The sequence below is a fragment of the Bos grunniens genome, chromosome 18, assembly GCF_055505025.1.
Source record: "Bos grunniens cultivar Pamir isolate PY7600 chromosome 18, Bosgru_T2T1.0, whole genome shotgun sequence".
Classification (NCBI taxonomy): Eukaryota; Metazoa; Chordata; class Mammalia; order Artiodactyla; family Bovidae; genus Bos; species Bos grunniens.
In genome coordinates, this window is record NC_141182.1 from 36,513,812 (window position 1) to 36,532,626 (window position 18,815).

Consider the following 18,815-nt stretch of genomic DNA (forward strand, 5'->3'; position numbering starts at 1 on the left):
AGTGATTTATCTTGGTGGGATGAATTTTAAAATGCGCTTGCATCAGCTAAAGGGTACTGTAGGCACCTTTTCCTCTTGCACTTCATGTTTGTGCTGGAGAGAAAAACACACTCTAGGATATTTCTCCTGGAAGACAAAGTCATACTGTCGAAAGGGACAGTTGATCTCACTGTTCCCTAACGGGGGTGGATATTTTTTCAGAGTTGGATGTTGGATTGGTTATCTTCCAAGCTGCTTTCTCCCTCTGGCCTCTTCGTTAGTAGTGACTGAGCAGCTCTTGCTTTTGTTCCTCTGGCATCAGGCCGCCTTTGTGGTGTAACCTTCAGGCTTGCTAAGGGCTGCAGTTTTGCCTGAGGCCCTCCTTCCTCATGAAATTACACAACACTCAAACCTTGGAAGCAGCCCCAGATCCACTAATTCTTTCCTTTGGCGGACTTTTGGCACTCTCTACTCCCTTTTAGCCGAAGTGTAGCTTTACACGAGATCTGTTTGTTACCAAAATTAATTTGGCCATTTGCCCTTTAAGCCTGGAATCAAATAATAGGATGGTGGACTCATTCCTCGATAAAGTATAGACTCTCAGCTGGAGAGTTTCTTCCAAAGGTTTTCACTGTGGCTGCTGCGAAAGGTCAGCAGGTAATGAGAGCAGCAGCAGCACTTTTCATGGAACTCTCACCTCAGGTACAGTGCTGCCGAGCACTTGGCAGCCATCGTCCCAGTCAACCGTCCCAGCCGCCCTTTGAGGTAGAAGATGTCTGAAGTTTTTCGAAGAACACTGAGCCTCTGACCTCAGTCCCTTGAGCGCTGTCATATAACTAGTAAGTGGCCAGACTATGATTTGAACCTTGTGCTTTTATTTTTGTTTGTTTGAGGCAAGCACCTGATACAGGTTTATTTGTTAATTTTTAAAATTGGAGTATAATTGCTTTACAATGTTGTATTAGTTTCTGCTGTACAACAACATGAAGCAGCCATATGTATACATATATCCCCTCCCTCTGGAGCCTCTCTCCCACCCCTCTAAGTCATCACAGAGCTGAACCTTGTGCTCTTAATTACCATGCTATATCGCACACATAGTATGAGAGAAAAGAAGAAAGGGGGAGAAGGGCCATAGGCTTTTGAGAGAGCCTAGAATCAGAGCCTGAGTCAGAATTGTAGCAAATGATGGAACTGAGAGAGCTAACCCAGCCCCCTCACTTTAAAGTATTGTAGCAATGATGCCTGCCTTGTTCTGAGAAAATGGTAAGATAACAGCTTGAGCAGAGAATACCTACCGATAGGTGACAGGAATGAAAGGTGATTAGGAATTATCACAGCCATTCCCTTTTTTAGAGGCAGATAAAATAGCATGCTTGTTCAAAGAATTATGTGTGCTTGTCTTGCCATCCCTAAGAAACTATGGGAACAGATGTGTACTCTTTTTAATTCAGATTTCATTATCCACAGTAAGTAGATTTCCACTATCTGAGATTTCCTAGATGGCAATTTTCACTCTGCAAGGAACCAATAACCTTCAGAGGGATTATTTGAAATGACTGCAGCGCAGGAGGCACTGAATTTCAGTCAATCACGTGTTTAATGAGTTCCTTCTCTGCAAGGTGGTATTTTTGGAAGAGTGGGGAACAAAAGGAAGTCGATGGGTGGTTCCTGCCCTCCTGTATTCTGTAACCTACTTGGACAAACAAGCAAGGCATAGAATAAAGTTGTTCAAAGGAAAAAGAATCCCAACAAATTGGGAAGACGAGAAAACTGGGATGAGATCTTGCAAGGTGGTTAAGTGGTTAAAAGGGGCAGGGAGCGTTTAGAAGGATGGTCTCCAGCAGGAATGTGCGGGGCGTCCTTGGGAGACTCTGGGTGAGTTTGGCCAATCTGTAGTGATGAAAGAGAATATGGAAAATTAATTTAAGTTCTGATGGAAGAGCTTATAAAACCAGTTCAAAAAAAAATCAAAAACAAAAACAAAACCAGTTCAATAGTTTGGAATCCCAATATCAATCTCCATTACCTTCTCTCTTCCTAGGGTTATTTTGCTATATAACTTATATAAGTGCCCTCACCTACTATTTAGTTGTAAGATCTATGACTTCCTTCAGTTCTGTTGACCAAAAGGTCATGACATTTTTGGAAAGAATTTCCAGCACTTCCCTTTTGCTCATCAGGGTATCTTCAAGTGCCTAACCTTTGGGTGATTATGTACGTAAAAGATTCAAAATTGTGCTTATACTCTAAGGAGTCAGCTGCCAAGTGCTCTCTAATAAGCAGAAATTTCACATAACTCAGGCCTCTGGGGGCTCACGCCTCAGCTGGAGCAAAGCCAGAAACGTCTGTGACTGCAGGTGCACGTGGGCACATCGGGACCTGCCGGAACAGCCAGCTGGCCTCACTGCAGTTGATTTAGGAGAGGCTGGAGGGTTGAGCTTCTGCTGACACTTGCAGCTTGGAAAATCCTGCTCTGCTAATTGCAAAGAGGATTCTGCTGTGATGATTTTTTAGGGGTAAGACACTCTTCTCATTGTGAATTCTTTCTTCACTTGGGCTCTGGGTGACTTCTAGTCTCTATTTTTATTGTTTTCATTTCTGGTATAGGAGGCTCTTTGAAAGTTTCTGCCCATACTTGAATGTGCATTCACAGTGTTGCATGGACACAGCTTACGAGCTTCAACATGAACTTCATGAGCAAGCAGGTATACAAACCCCTTTTACAGGAATTGGTGTACACTCCCTGGGCTGGCATCCCCCTTCTCCCCCCGCCACCAACTCCCCTCCTGCCCAAATGCAAATAGGGGAATTTTGCTTTTCTTGCCCCCCAAAAAAAGGAACGTTAGAGGGCACAGTGATCTCATGTTTTTGAGATCAATCTTCCCAGTGTGATTTCTGGACCTCATCCTTGAGGTCTGGACTTCTTTTTTTAAAAAAAAAAAAACACTGGACCAGGAGGGTGGGAGACGTGAGTTGTCTGTTTCTTCATTGTGGCGTTTGGGCCAGAATCTGACTTTCTGGGCCTCAGTTTCCTAGCTCTTTTTTTGTTTTGTAATTTTAAGGTGAGATAGCTGATTTATTCTCCCCATTCTTTTTTTCCTTTGAGTATAATTGCTTTACAATGTTGTTACTTTCTGCTCTTGGAGCCCATGAAACTGGAAGAAGCAAGTGAACTGTATCACCTATATCTTTGGATAAAACCTGCTGCAGGCCCTACATTGTGCAGTGTTTCTGGGGAGGCCCATGTGCACTTGCCCCAACATAAAGCCATGGCCTCCAGGGTGAGAAAGTTAGATCTACAAATTCAAGTCCAAACACCTCCAAATATGTGGTTATATGCGGCTTTTTACACTCGTATCCTGTCATTGCCACTGACCCTATCCTCTGTTGACATTGGATTCTGGCATCTCCCTAAGTAACCATCATTTTACAGATATCTTTGAGACCTACATATCGTGGCTGTGGGGCTAAAGATACCTTTCCTCTGACATTACTGGCAAGTAAACGGGATTACAAAACAGAGTGACAAATGCTTGGACTTTTGAGTTTCATTGTCACCTCTGTAAGGCTGACCCCAGGCCTAACTAAATGTTCTCTTCTGCTCACAGGGCATTTTCTACTTGACACTCACCACATACTATAACATCAGGTTAGCTGATTCTCTTTTTTCCTCCCCAACTAGACTCTCAGCTGTGGTGCATTTTATTCATCTCATCTCCAGGCCTCAAAAAGGAGCACACTTGGCGGAGCTTTCCGTAAACCAATCAATGCAAAAGTGAACCTGCAACTCGTTCTGTAAACCAATCAATGCAAAAGTGTACCTGCAACTGGGTCTTGCAGGCTTGCGAAGTGCCTCTCGAAGCTGATTTTACTCTCCGTGCCCAGGCAGCTCTGGCGAGTTGCACGGTAGAGGAGCTGGGGGTGGGGAGATCGGAGGCGTACGAGGGAGAAAGTGAGACAGAGCCCAAACCACGAGAGCTGCCGCTGTAACCCACTGGACTGCGGGCAACTCCTTAACCTCCCGGAAGCGGCTCGGCTGTCCTCTCCCCACACCTCCGGAAGGTGGGCGTGGCCTCATGAATAATGAATCACCGCTGGGGGCGGGGCCGGGCCCGCCCCCACGGGCGGGAAGGGGGAAGCGCCGAGGCTGCCTGACTGGAATGAGGGTAGCTGCGGCGACGGCGGCGGCGGGAGCGGGGCCGACCATGGCGGTGTGGACGCGGGCCACCAAAGCGGGGCTGGTGGAGCTGCTCCTGAGGGAGCGCTGGGTCCGAGTGGTGGCCGAGCTGAGCGGGGAGAGCCTGAGCCTGACGGGCGACGCCGCGGCGGCTGAGTCTGAGCCCGCTCTCGGGCCCGCGGCGGCCGCCTTCAACGGCCTCCCGAACGGCGGCGGCGCCGGCGACTCGCTGCCCGGGAGCCCGAGCCGCGGCCTGGGCCCCCCGAGTCCACCCGCGCCGCCGCGGAGCCCGGCGGGCGAGGCGGGCGCGTCACCGCCGGTGCGCCGCGTCCGTGTGGTGAAGCAGGAGGCGGGCGGCCTGGGCATCAGCATCAAGGGCGGCCGCGAGAACCGGATGCCGATCCTCATCTCCAAGATCTTCCCGGGACTGGCGGCCGACCAGAGCCGGGCGCTGCGGCTGGGCGACGCCATCCTGTCGGTGAACGGCACCGACCTGCGCCAGGCCACCCACGACCAGGCCGTGCAGGCACTGAAGCGCGCGGGCAAGGAGGTGCTGCTGGAGGGTGAGCCGGGCCGGCGGGCGGGCGGCACTGGGCTGGGCTGGCCGGCGCTCACTTTGTTCTGCCACCCTGCCCCCCTTTGCGGGGCCAGCCTCTTCCCTCCCACCCGGAGACCTCACCTTCTCCTCTGCTGGCGGCAGGCTTCCCCACAACCCCGATGCTGGGGCTTTGAGGATGGAAAAACTGATGCTCCCTGCAGGAAAAGTTGGGCAGCCGCCGAAGTGTGGCTTGCAGTCCCCTAGGAAGGTTTTAGTTTGGAGCAGCCGTGCTTGAAGCCCCGCCTCTGCACGCTAAGCTGACACTAAGAACTAGAGCAGGACTTCTGAAGGTCTCCGTTTGCCTCCTAAGTGACGCTTTCTTCACTCACCTCTGGCTTCTCAGGGCAGGCAGGTCTGTTAAAAAAAAAAAAAAAAAATCATCCACACCGATGCCAGCGGTATGCTTGGGCAAACCACCAAAACGCTGGTTAATTTATGGGAATTTAACCCATCATTGGCTCTCAACAATAACCAAAGGAGATCATAGCACTTCATCGAAGCCAGAAAGCTGAAACAGCAAGTTTGTCTGGTTAATGAGCCTTGTTTAACAGTGGAGGCTCACGTGTTTGAACATTTATTGCCAACTAGAATTTTGCCCCTTTTTGCAGGAGACGGGGTGCCAGCTTCATACCATTCACAGGCTTCAAGGCTTTAAGCTTATTCAGAAGCCTGAAGTGTTAAATCTCAAGTTATGTTTGAATAGTCAGGATTATTCTTTTAAGTTTGAATGTGATTATTCTTTTAAGTTTGAATGTGATCTATTACCTGGGTATTTTATGGAACTAAGGCAAAATAAATTTTATCTTCTTGATGGACTCGTGCATGTTGGAGGTAATATTACTTCAGAAATTTTTGAGCAATCAGCCTTCTTTCACCCATTCAGTCATTTAAGAGGCATTTATTGCTGGCTATATAGAAGAGAATATAAAAGATGATGTGTCTCTATTTGGTGTCTAGTTGGGAAAATGATAGAAAAATGCAAAACAACTTACGAATTATAGATTGTGGAGTGCAAACTATATGAATACCAAGGGAGTGCAAAGTTAGGAAGTAGTGGAAATCAGCTTAATCAGGGAGGAGTTTTTCAAGAAGCTGAGTCTTGAGCCAGGTCTCCAAGGAAGTGATGGACATAGGCAGGGATGAGTCAAGAGGGTATTCCTGGCAGAGGAAGAACAGAAGGGAAGGGGTGGGGAGTGGAGGTAGGAAGGGGCCAGTCATCAAACTGACTGAGGGGCCAGAAGTCCAGCTTGGCAAAGTGATTTTCATTTTTTCCTAAATCTGCTAGTAAATATTTGGGAAAGTGTTAGTTTCCAAGTAAATATTTTAATGTGCTCTAATTGTGAAATTCCAGTGTCCCACCTTATAATATCCTATTTATAAATATTTATATTTCGCTTAGGTGGGGCTAGGCACTACTCAGAAATTAGTGTTAATAAAAGGAGTAAAATTATAAATTGTGGCAGTGTGGGTGGTATGTGGGTAAAAAAAGAAAAAGTTGCCATAAATGTGTATCTTGAAATTGTGCTAGCTAAGAATTTGGTTATAAATTCTTAGAGCCAGAATACTGACTGTAGTACTATTTATGTGGTGCTCAGTGGTGATGGGCAGATGTTTCAGCTCTTAACCCCATATCTATATTTTTTTAATTTAGTTTTTGTTTAGATATAATTTGAACCTGGTATTCATACCACTTAAATAAAAATCATCTAGTAAACACTTCGCAGTATTCATTCACCTAAAATAGGCCGTATGTGCTTTTAGAAGGAGGCTTTACAAATGGCAGCATAACATTTAGTGAATGTCTGTTTACCTAACACAGGTTCTACTTTATTTTCCCATTTTCTAAAAGATAAGACATTTTTGTTTTTAATATGTGTGGAGAGGTATGAAACTGAACTTTAAAAATCAAAGGATATAAAAATAAAGTTGCTTATAATATGCAGAACCACTGCAAACAATGATTTCATAGAATCAAACGTTTAAAATTGAGAGCTAGTGACCCATCCAGGAAGGCTACTTTTAAAAGATAGATTTTTATGCTTAGCCCTTAGAGTTTTAGAACTGAATGATCCTTACATTTGATGTCTCAAAACTTGAAAAACTACCTTAGCATAGCACCGTGATGCTCTTTTGTGGTGCGTGCAGGGAATTTTAGGCATTTAGGAATTTATCACCCCCGGGCAAAGCAAAGCTATAGTCTCTGGTTGCCTGTGGTTAGGGAACCCAGTGAATTGAAGGTTTTTTTTTTTCTTTTTAATCTCATGGATTTGTAGGGATTATTCATTCATACATCAAAGGTTTATTCAGCTCTTCCACTTGCCAGAGGCGCTTAAAGATAGTCTGATTTCTGCCCTCAGGAAGTTTGGAGTTGAGATAAGAGAGAGTTAAGAAATAGTACAGCTAAAGGGCTAAAAACAGTGTGAGAATACAACTCTGGAGAGGGTGCAGTTCAAAGAAAGACCCTTGTGGGCATCAGAGGTTGAGGATGCCCAAGAAAAGGTTGATGGAGAAGTTCCAGTTTGAATCAAGCCTTCCCCCAAGGAGAGAGCTACTACCAGTAAAGACAAGTGAGAGACCTGAAGAAGTCACTTTGCCCAGGGAGGTTAGAGCACAAATGAGGGCTTTGTGGTCAGCTAGACCAGGGCATGTTTCTGGCTAGTGGTTTGTAACCCCTAGGCAGGTTACTCAACCTTGCTGCGCCTTAGTTTCCTCATCTGTAAAACCAGAATGATAGTAACACCTCTTCACAGGGCTGTTGCTCATTTGACAGTTTATGTGCCGGGAGCCTTTTGGGGGAACTGGGAATAGAAGCAGTAAGCAACAGTAATGAAAACAAAGTCCGAATAAGGAAGGTAGGACTGGGTTGTGAAGGTATGCTACGAGCTAACAAAGACACTCAGAATAGCCAGAATATCAAGTTGTTAAAATCCAGGGCTCCATTTTACTTGAAAAGAAATACATGATAAGAATAAGTTATTTTAGGTGAACAGGTCAAGAATGATTTTGCATTTCTTGCATGCAAACCCCTTTTTCTAATCTTGTTTTCCTGTCATCTCTCGTGTAGGCCAACTTTTTTATCCTTAAATTTTGCATTTACTTTTCCATCCCTCTGATTGTTCCTGTTCCTTCACACTTGCTGCTCAGAACCTTAAAACTTGCTAATAACTGTGTACTTGTAATTTTGACTAATGTCTGATGTTAGGATATGCAGAGATACACAGATTCTCAGCATAAAGGGGTGACAACTCTTCCATCATATTGTATGAGTAAAACTACATCTGTGTGTTAGAGATAGTCTATCCAGAAAGCTTCTAGAATTTATATTTGAATTAGACTACACATTGAAAAGTGTTCCAGAGGAGGTTAGGAAAGACAGAATGGTGTTCAATGTAAGATCTAAAATTTGAGAAAAGAATCAGTAAAATTTTGAAGCAATTCTCGTTGGAATATTGCTGGAAAATCATCTTTTATTGTGTAAATATTCTAAAATTATTGTTATCAAAGCTATGGAAAAGAAAATAAGTATATAGAGGAAGTAGACTGATATGAAATTTAATTTCAGAGCTGAAAATAATTTTTGTATCTATAGTTTGAGATTTTGAGTGTCATATATGACTGATGCTTTGTGTATGTTAAAGGACATGTAACTGCTGATGTTATTAGGCTGCTCATTTGAAGAAGCTAGTTTGGGTTCTTACACTGCTGTTTTCTTCACTGTGTGTTGGAAACTTTAAGAGTCTTCTAGAGAAAACATTTTATGTTTTCTTTGAGACTTTGCCATATATCAGTCTGTGTCTTAAAGAACCACTAAATTGTCAGGACATTTTATGTTTCTGGATTTTGTTTTTTTTTTGACTAGCCTCATTGTGTTTCATTTGAGTGATTAAGCATTTTTTGTATAAGCAGCCATATCTTTGTAACCAGATTATTTCTTATAGGGTCCCCTTCTTGCTAAAATATGCTCTCTAAATTATTAGAAAAATATGAGAAATTTATTGGTTCTAATACAGAGTGGTTATGAAAATTCTACGAGCATTTTTGGAAACCATACCTGGGCTTTACTTTAGGTCTCAACTGTAACTCAGAACTTCAACTGATGTATTCCCTGGTCTATAGTCCTTCAAGGATAAAGATTACTTTACTTTGTGATCAGATGTGTGTCTTTGTACCTGAGGGATGAGGGCCTGTGGCTATGGAACAGTGTTCTGCTGGGCTTAGCAGACTGGGTCATTTGAGGATTCAATCACTGTCTTTGGCTAGGCTAGCATACTCTCCTCACCAGCTGAACAAATGATGCTGCTTGCTTGCATTTCCCACTGAATAGCATGACAGTGCCTTAAGTTTTTTACTTGGGTTTTAAAATTGTATGTGCATTTTCATGTGTATTTTCTCATTTGACCTTTACACCGTCCTTTGAGGCTGATGTTGATTGCACTGAAGTTCATTCATGTTAAGTGAGTTACTGAATGTCTCAGAATTTCTCTTTATTTTTAGGGGAAAAATGTTCATGTTTCTTGTGAGCATGAGGAAAAGTCTTACCTGGAATATTGAAAATTGTTAAAAAAAAGTCTCACCTTGCAGATGAAGACTTAATGACCAAAGAGGTCAAATAAGCGTGTTGAAGGTCATCTAACTAACCAGTTATGGAACTTGGACTAAGACCCAGTTGGTTCACTGCTATCTCCCTGGTACCATGATGTCTGCAGGCAGTCAGTGAGAACTTCCGGCGTCTCACGTGCATCATCTTGCTGCAGTGTGCAAAAGCAGCTGGAGGTGGTCGGTCCCTGGCATCGGAGAACTTAGACTGAAACTGGGGAGAGAACCCATCCAACAGAGAGTAATTGCTGCAATGTATAGTACTCACTCTTCAAGAATTCTCTGAAGAGGTGACCCACTGGGGGATGGAAGAGTCAAGTGTGACCTCATGGGGAAAGGATAATTTTGTCTGAATTTGAAGGATGAGTCGCTTCTCTGTAGTTGGAAGGCAGTTCAATGTGAGGAGGTAACATGCGCAGAAGCCAGAACAAGCATGACTTGTGATAGGAAGTGACGATAGGAATGGATTTGGAGGAAGAAAATTAAGCCAAGTAGATAAATTGAAACCAGATTATGCAAGGCCTTGAGAGCAGGCCAAGGAATTTGGACCTTTTTCATTCTGTCAACCTTAAGTATCTACTGCAAGTGAGGTGTTGTGGTAGATGCTGGGAACTCAAAATTGGGAGGAATCCGTGCCCTTTAGGCTTGTAGGGAAGCAATTATGCAGACTGTGATACATGTTTTAAAAGAGATGAGAACATGGTGCCCTGGAAGCAGAGGTAGAAGTGCAGAGGAGATGGCCTATCAAAGGCAGGGAAGCGATGAGTAGCTGGTGTGTTGTGAGAAGTGAAGCGTGGGAAAGTGTGGGAAGGGTGTAGCAGCAGAGCGGGCTGGAAAGGTGGGCAGAGACCAGATTGGTAAGGGTCTTGTGGGCAGTGCCAAGCAGTGGTCTCTAAGTGGAGTTTATATTTGCAACCTAAAACCTAAAAGAAGAACTTTAGTTGTATTAGTGTTTATAGATAACCCTGGTTCTCTTCCTCAGTCTTATAAGACAGTGACATTTCATACTTGATACACAGGGTGATGTCTCCAGGGAAGAGTGAAAACTTCACAGAGCACAGGAGTTGAGAGTGGTGACTTTATTCATTTTTCTGCTCCTATTATTGCAACTTATTACTTGAGCCTAGTTGAGTGGATTTATGATATATTATCTGCTTTTAACTGCATTTATCTTTACAAAGTGAACAGGTGGCTTAAAGATTTGCACAGAGAAACCTTGGATTCATGATAATTCTAGCAATACAAATGATAACAAAAAAGTAGAGTTTTACTTTTCTCCCAGTAGGAGCTCTTTGTCACATTTCAGGGTAATCCTGTCTGTTAAGACGTCAGCCTAAAAAATGAAATCATCAAGAAGAGTATTTGAAATGTGGATTAACACATTACCATTAATAATGAACTATATAAGGCTGTATTGTACTTTGAATCATACAGTAGCTAATGATGGCATGACTTCATCAAGGATATATTTAGGGTATTTATTTCATCTTTATCTCATTCATTCTTGATGTTTATGTCTTGTATATGTTTTATAATACGTATGCTTTAACGAATATTCGTAGGATGAGCGCATAGACTCATATGTTTACTGATGGGTGTGTACTATCAAGAGTTTTAGATCTGGCAAGCCACCCACGTTGTTAAAGTGCTTTAAATAAGGAGTGCTTTAAACAAAGGAGCAATCTGCCAGAGAGAGTGGCAGATGCGGAGTGTAGGAGCTCAAGACTATGAGGTCAGGGAAAGCACTTAGGAGCCTGTTGCGACACCATGAGGCTCGTGAGACTGGATAGGACAGTTATGAAACTGAAAGATATTAAGTAGATAGAAGTGGTGATTCTAAATGATGTTTGGAGACTGAGGGGGAAAGGAAAAGAGAGAGAGGATAATTCCTAGATGTCTGGCCTGGGAAAGTGGATAACTGTGAAACCAGAATGAATGGGGGAGGAACTAGTTTTTTTGTGGGGAAGAGAAGTTTGGTTTTGGACTTGTAGAATTTGAGTCACCTGTGTGACATCCTGGTGCAGAAGGCTGGTACACGTCTGTAGTCAAGAGAACTGTCAGAAACGAGCTGAAGATTCATGAGATGTTAATGTAGGAGGGGTGATTGATGCTGTAAGTGTCGATGTAATCCTTAGGAGAGTGCAAATTAAAAAGAGAAGTGGGGACAGGATGGAACCCTGCAGAACTGCTGTATTTAAAAGCAAGAGTGGAGAAACAGAAATCTGGAAAGAAGTGGTTTCAAAAAGGAGGAGGTGATCAGCATCTTGAGATGCTGGAGGAGTCAAGAAGGAAACAGAAGTCCATTGGATTTGGTGATTAGAGAACAAAATCATGAGAGTTCTCTTAAGAGCAATTTCAGCTGAGTGACAGGAGCAGAGAGCAGTGAATAAACCATACTTCTCAGCTTCTGAAGCTTCTCAGAAAAATAAATGCCACAAAGGTGGTAACTAGAGTGGAATAAAGTATCCAAGAAGAATCCTACTTTTGTAGTTGTTTGGTTTTTATTTTGTTTTAAGGGAAAGAATTGCGACCTACTTGTACAGTAAGGAGAAAAGGCTGGCCGAGAAGGGAGAGGTTGAAGAGATAGAAGGGGTGGGGAACTGATGCAATCCATTCCCGAGCCGGGAGAGGTTGAAGAGAGAGAAGGGATGGGGAACTGATGCGATCCATTCCTGAGCCAGGAGGTGACATGATGGGAACAGAATGTTGGGTTGGCAGCAGCGGATGCTCTGGATGCAATGCGAGAGGAGAGAGCAAAGGTAGGAAAAAGGACAGCTGTTGCAGGGAAGAGGAGGCCGACGCAGAGATGGCAACCGCTGGAGGGGTGACAGTGGTGGCACTGGGAACAGGGGCTGGTTCAATTCAGGAAACACTTTAAAGCAGGTGGTTTCTTGCCAGGGAACAGCAGAATCCACTAGGGACCTTTTCCTGCCCAGATAGCCTCCTTCTGACTGCCTGGGACACCCAAAATTTGGACACTTGTAGAGAATCTCTGGCCTCTGTTACTAGCACAGGAATTTGGTCCCTCGGAGTCATTGGAGTGGAAACTAGAGAGCCACTGTTTTGAAGGAAGAAATGACAGGATGTGGGGGTAGATTGGATATAGTGAATTAACTCTGGGACAGGGACAGCAGGAGCACTCAGCCATGTTATGAAGCCCTTAGGCAGCGTAACTCTGGTCAGCTGGCTGTGGAGATTGAGAAGAAAAATTTTAGTTTATAAACATCACATCTAGTCACATGGCATAAGAACATATTCTTCCTTTAAAGGTTTTATCCCCCTAGATTAGCGAAAGGAGTTTTGGGCTTCTGGAGAAAAGATGGTATATTTGGGTGAGTTTAATATTTTGTATCTGGAGAAGTAACGGTTGATTTAGTTACTTAAGTGCCATTCTAAGGAATATGCACTGAGTCTTTCATAAAATGTGTGTTTGATTTCAGTGTGAAAACAAAAATTTGTGAAATAATTCTGTATATAAACAGAGTGCCAGTGATTATGATATCAGTAGATTTAAAAAGAGTGGATTTACAAAACTCAAATTTGGTTTGGTTTCTGTGACCCGGCTCCCATGACATTGCTAGAATGATTCGACACGTAAACTAGTGAAGAATATGTGAAGTGCAACCTTTTATTTTGGCCAAACTTCGTGGCTTGCCAATCTTAGTACCCCATGAGTGAAAGTGAAAGCCCTAACCACTAGACTGCCAGGGAAATCCCAAAGTGCAGCTTTTTACAAAAATTACTTTGACTTTTCTGCAACATTTTTTTCTTTCTACCATCTTCTACTCTTGTTTTTAATTTTACAAGTATTTCAGAATGCTTTATGAAAGTAAAGGTAATGGGATAGAGAGATGAGAAAGTTGAATCTTTATCTTTAAATTTAATTTAGCTGTTGTATATATAAAATATTTACACCTCACACTTGGAAACTGGGAAGTTTTGATTTTTCATTGAAAGAGACAAAGGTTTATTTTTGGTAAAATCAGTTGATAATGAGTTTTTTGTTTTTTGTTTTTTTAAGAAAAGATAATGCATGTGTGTTATTCAAGGCTTTTTTGGTTTCACCACCAGTTCAAATTGAAGGGTGAAAGTATTGGAAAGATATAGACAGGTCTCAGGACTCCAGGAAAAGCTGAGCAGCCAGGCCTCAGAAATGTCAAGGACCGAGGCAGTGCTGAGGACTACGCTTTCCACTTTTGCTCATGTCTGCTCATCTCAGAGCTTCTCTGTTTCTCTCTGAGAACGTTCTTTTGCAACAGCTTTGTTCTAGTCCTTTTACGGGTTCACTTTTTACGTTTAACTCTTTAATCTACGCCAGGTTTATTTTGACATAGGTATGCAGGAGATTCCACTTTCTATGCTTTTCCAAATAGTTAATGATTGTCTCAGCATTTGTCAAATAACCTCTTGTATGCACTGTCTGCTAGATTGATGGGGCTGCCTGGAGTACCATGTGGGGAAAGATTGCAAAGTCATATCTGGGTGCAGCAGGAGAACAGTCTATGCTTAACTAGGGACGTCTGCAATGAGTGTGCTGCGTTGAGGTATATGATACACATGCTACATACCTGCCACCGTAGGGATGACCCATTCTTCCCTCACTGATTTGAATTGCACCACTGTTTATATATTTAATTTTTATATTCTGCAATCTGATTTTGGACTTTTTATTTGAGTGTTTTGTAACCATGCTGTATGTTGTAACTTTAACAGTTAATAACTGATCATTCAAGTGGATTACACCAGTCAAGAAGAATTTGGAAAAATAACAATGAATAATTAGAGGCTGGTGTAATTACTTATTTATCCAGATAAATTTTGGAGTGGTTTTATCATTTCTTAAAAAAAATCCTTTGGGATTTTGATTAAAATTGTATTAAATCCATAAATTAATTTTTAAGAGAACTGAGATCTTTGTAGTATCTCGTTCCCAGTCATTTTGCCAGAAGTATTGGACCTCACTCATATATTCCAGACATGTGACAGGAGATAATGGGATGTTCCAGTTGGCCAGGCCTAAATCACATGGGAGTTTCTCAAAAGATAATCAAGTTGATGTTACCAAAAGAAGGAGGAATGGATGGTAGCAGACATAAACAACTGACACCCACTCCAATGTTCTAAAACCACCAGAGGTTCGTATTAGAGATTAAATGAGAAATTACCATATTAGTTAAGAGATTTAGAAACTTTATAAACAGCTGTAAAGGGAAAGCAAGAAGAATACCTTTGCTTGGGTACAGGCGAGCTAGTTGGAGCATTTCAAAGATTCTTGAAACTCCAAAGTGCATAGTAAATTATTAGTCTCAGCATTCTCTTTTGAACATCAGTTTTTTATACACTTCAAGAAACTTTTCAAGATTGTATTATGATTATTGTTTTATAACTAGGGAAAGAAAACTATCTAGAGCTTACAGGCGGACCCTGACGCCAGAGGTAGACTGGGATGGAGAAAAATCTTTGTCTATCAGAACAGACATAGACAGTTTTTTTAGTAAGAATTATTTTGGTTTGCAGAAACCCAAACCGAACGGAGCAGAAGTGGAATGTATTGCCTCATATAACTGCTAAGACTGGGGGTGGATCTAGGTTTAGGTCCAGAGGGATCCAAAGGCTCAAATTATCTTGGCTGCAACATCTGCTATGGAGAATCTAATTCTGTGTAGTCAGCTAAGATGGTGCCAGCAGTTGTAGGAATGTATTGCCCTAACTTAATAACCCCTTTAAAAAAGGAAAGTTTTTATTCTAGCACCTGCAGTTTCTGGGAAGGACTCTGATTAACTCTGCTTTGTCTACCCTTGGGACATATCTCTGTTTCCACAATGGTGGAGACTATAATCTAGGCTTGCCTCATGTACCCATCCTTCGTGTGTTGAGATCGGCAGCATCACCAAACTATGAAATGTGGAATGGAGTAGATGCTAAGCAAACTTATGTCCATGATAATAATGCAGACTCTGAAGCTAGAGTGCTTGAAATATTTTTGTAGCTAAATTGTAAAGTTTTTAAAAGTTAAAACAGTAGAAATAAGTAATAATGACATTATTGAGACCTTTACTCTGCTAAGCTGTTTACATGCATTGTCAGTTTCTTTTAACAGCCCCGTGAGGCAGGTATTATCATGCCTATCTTAAATATGAAGAAATTGAAGCCTGCAGAGATGAAATAATTTGCCCAAGGTTGCAGCACTTGGATGGTAGAGGCACAGATTTATTAGACTCCAGAGCTGCTGCTATTTACTGTTTTAATAGATTGCTTTTCCGATGAATCAGTTTAAGAAGCTAGCAAGCCTGAAGACCAGTAGAATTTATCACTATGATTGGCTTCATGTGCAGGAAGTCATGCTCTGGATTCTGGGTTGTTGCATCGGTCCTCTGAAGGTTATTATTGTTAGTGCCTCCCAGTCTTTGATTTTCCATGCCAGGCACAAATAGATAGCTGTATGTGATTAATCAGTTCATTGAATACGCACATTTCTGCTGGACACTTGGAGAAGCAGAAAGAAAACATGAGCCCCACCACCCTTACCTCCAAATGGCTTTATAAATGCTAATAAACGGACATAAGTTAATCTAGATTGTCTCATACATGTTATGCAAGTGATGGACAAATACTGAGAGAACTTGCAGTACAAGAATGACGGACGTTAGATATGTGTTTCTCTCAGGTGTGAGAGGGGCAGGCTGTAGAATGGGCGTGGGGCGTCTGGAAGATGAAGGTATTAATTTATTCAAAGGCTATTGATTACATGCTAGAATAAAACTGCATTTATGCTTTTTTTATTAATTTATTTTGGCCACACTGTCGGGCTTGTGGGATCTTAATTTCCTGACCAGAGACTGAACCCCGGCTCTGGGCAGTGAAAGCAGAGTCCTAACCACTGGTCTACCAAGGAATTCTGTGAACTGCATTTATTTTTACAGTGAACGTAAAGTAAAAGTAACTGAAAAAATTAAGCTGACTCTTTGTTGTTCAGTCGTTCGTCATGTCTGACTCTTTGCGACCCTGTGGACTGTAGCACGCCAGGCTTCCCTATCCTTCACCATCTCCTGGGGCTTGCTCAAACTCATGTCCATTGAATTGGTGATGCCATCCAACCATCTCGTCCTCTGTCGTTCCCTTCTCTTCCTGCCTTCAGTCTTTCCCAGCATCAGCCAAAACAGCAACAAAAAAGACTAAAGTGAAATTCTAAAAATCGTTGCTCACAACAGATGTTTTAATATTGATCTACTTTATCCATTTACAGTACAATAGAGTTGATTTTTATACTTGTTAATTTCATCTTAGGATGCAGAATAATGATATCCTCACAAGATGAGTGTAAAGCATTTATACTGGAAAATAAATAACTGTAATAGTTTTAAATGCTAGCAAGCTGGTTTGTAGCAGCCAGGTCTGGCAGGTATTCTCAGAAAGCCAAATTTGTAGGGTTTTTTCCCACAATATATTTTGATAAGAAATTTGTTTTCTTGAATGTTTTTCCTCTGCTCTCTCTCTAAGGAGATTGTGGTTGGAGAAAGATCTCAATTTGTTCTTATTTCTCTACCACCCACCAGTTGACTCCCACCATTCTCCATTTATTTCTCATATTCCCTCCTACTTCCTCTGTGCTTGGGACTCAAAAGAAGTCTTTGGGATCTTCAAGCATCTCCACCCTTAGGGATATAGTCATAGAAACTGAGTCTTGTACCAAAAATGCTTAGGTCCCAAACTGAAGCATGAGAGGACAGGATACATAGGAATAATAAAAAAAATACAGCAAAGCATTTCTAGTGGCCATTAGCTCCCTGTGTGACCTTGGAAAAAATATTAGCATTACAAGCCTTGCATTTCTTATCTATTAAAAATAAAATGCTTTTTAGTTCTCACATTTTATAGTTCTAATATGAGATAGAGAATGCACAGTTACAATTACTATAAACTGACTATAGAAATAGATGGATTGTCAGAGAGGATATAATCCAATTAATTTTAATAGTAAAGATATTCTAAATATAGTGAAGTTCTCTGATCATTCAGATGGAACCTCAGCATTTATAATACTTCATTCTGCACTTTATTTATTGACTGTACCTGAGGGCATGCAAGATTTTTTAGTTCGCCTGACCAGAGATGGAATCCGTGTCCCCTGCAGTGGAAGTATGGAGCTCTAACCACTGGACAGTCAGGGAATTCCCTCAACTTTATTGTTGAGAGAGAGATACACAGAAGTGCCAGATAAGAGATTTGCAGAAAAACCAGCTTTTGCTCTTCTGTTGTTCTTTAGTCGTGTCTACCTTTCATTATAACTAGTAACTAATCTCCTTTAGAACAACATAGGCAACATTTATTAAGCTATCTTTTACTCCAAGCAGAGGAGAATCACTTAAGAAAGAAGGAAAACTGAGCGATCTAGATTACAATTAATTTTGCCACTGATTACTGTGTAACTTGAAGTTTGTTCATTGTTCTTAGTGAGCAAGGGCAAGACTATTTTAATGAATATTGCAAAGAAAAACCAAAACCTGGGACTTAGATGCCAAATAATTCCTTCTTCTTTGCACTTTTTAGTATGCCCTTTATTATATTTATTTGTGTTGACCATTATTGTCAAGCAAATTTATTCATGGAATAAATTTAGGAATTTAGATGTCAAAGAGTAGAACACAGCTGACTGAACAACAGCAACGAGGAAGATAAATGGAGTTGGGGAGAGGTTCATGGGGGCTTTTTGTTAGGAAATAAAACTGAACAAATAGGACAGAATTTTAAGATTGATAAAGATGAGTTATGTGAATGTTCATTGTACTGTACTCTATGTATTTAAGCATATTTTAAATATTTCACAGTTTTTAAAATTCAGATAAAATTTAGACAACTGTCCAGTTTTTCTTTTTGCTGGATCACTTAACTATCACTTTGATTCTGACTTCTTAACATTAAAAAAAACTTGAAGTATAATTAACATACAATAATGTGTTGTTAGTTGTTCATTTCAATGAGTTTTTACCATTTTATACACCTGTGTAACCACTACATAAGCTATAGAACATTTCTCTCGCCTCCAGAAAGTTCCCTCATGGCCATTTCCAGTCAATTCCTTTCCCCACCCCACCCCTAGGTAACCATTTTTTAATTTCTTTCACCACAAATTAGTTTTGTCTATTCCTTTTCTTCTAAATTTTATTTATCTGTTTTTGGCTGTGCTGGGTCTTCATTGCCGTGTGCGTTTGTGTGTGTGTGTGTGTGTGTGTGTGCGCGCGCGCGCGTGCAGGCTTTCTCTAGTTGCTGCAAGCGAGGGCTTCTCATTGCAGTGGCTTTTCTTGTGGAGCACAGACTCTAGGGCACACAGGCTCATAGCCTCTAGGGCGAGAGCTCAGTAGCTGTGGCACATGGGCTTAGTTGCTCTGAGGCATGTGGAATCTTTCTGGATCATGGATGGCACTCACGTTGCCTACATTGGCAGGTAGATTCCTATCCACT

General features: G+C 41.8%; 1 protein-coding gene and 1 long non-coding RNA gene across 6 annotated transcripts in view; one reads left to right on the forward strand and one right to left on the reverse strand.

The window, feature by feature from the left end:
• The first annotated feature begins 465 nt into the window (after window positions 1-465).
• The window catches only part of SNTB2 (syntrophin beta 2), a 74,675-nt gene continuing 56,325 nt past the window's right edge, over window positions 466-18,815 (forward strand). For 2 of the 5 annotated variants that reach the window (XR_015145651.1, XR_015145650.1), the window contains exon 1: window positions 4,136-4,722. Coding sequence is in view for 2 of the 5 variants with exons in the window: in XM_086351484.1 (XP_086207610.1) it covers window positions 4,059-4,722 (664 nt within the window). In the remaining 3 variants the exon portion in view is untranslated. The other 3 variants (XM_086351485.1, XM_086351486.1, XM_086351484.1) reach the window with 3 other exon arrangements.
• LOC147353482 (uncharacterized) lies at window positions 1,561-5,098 on the reverse strand. The gene is made up of 3 exons (XR_015145675.1): window positions 4,839-5,098; window positions 3,804-3,897; window positions 1,561-1,872 (listed from the first exon to the last, which is right to left on the reverse strand). It is a non-coding gene; the product is annotated as an uncharacterized LOC147353482 (long non-coding RNA).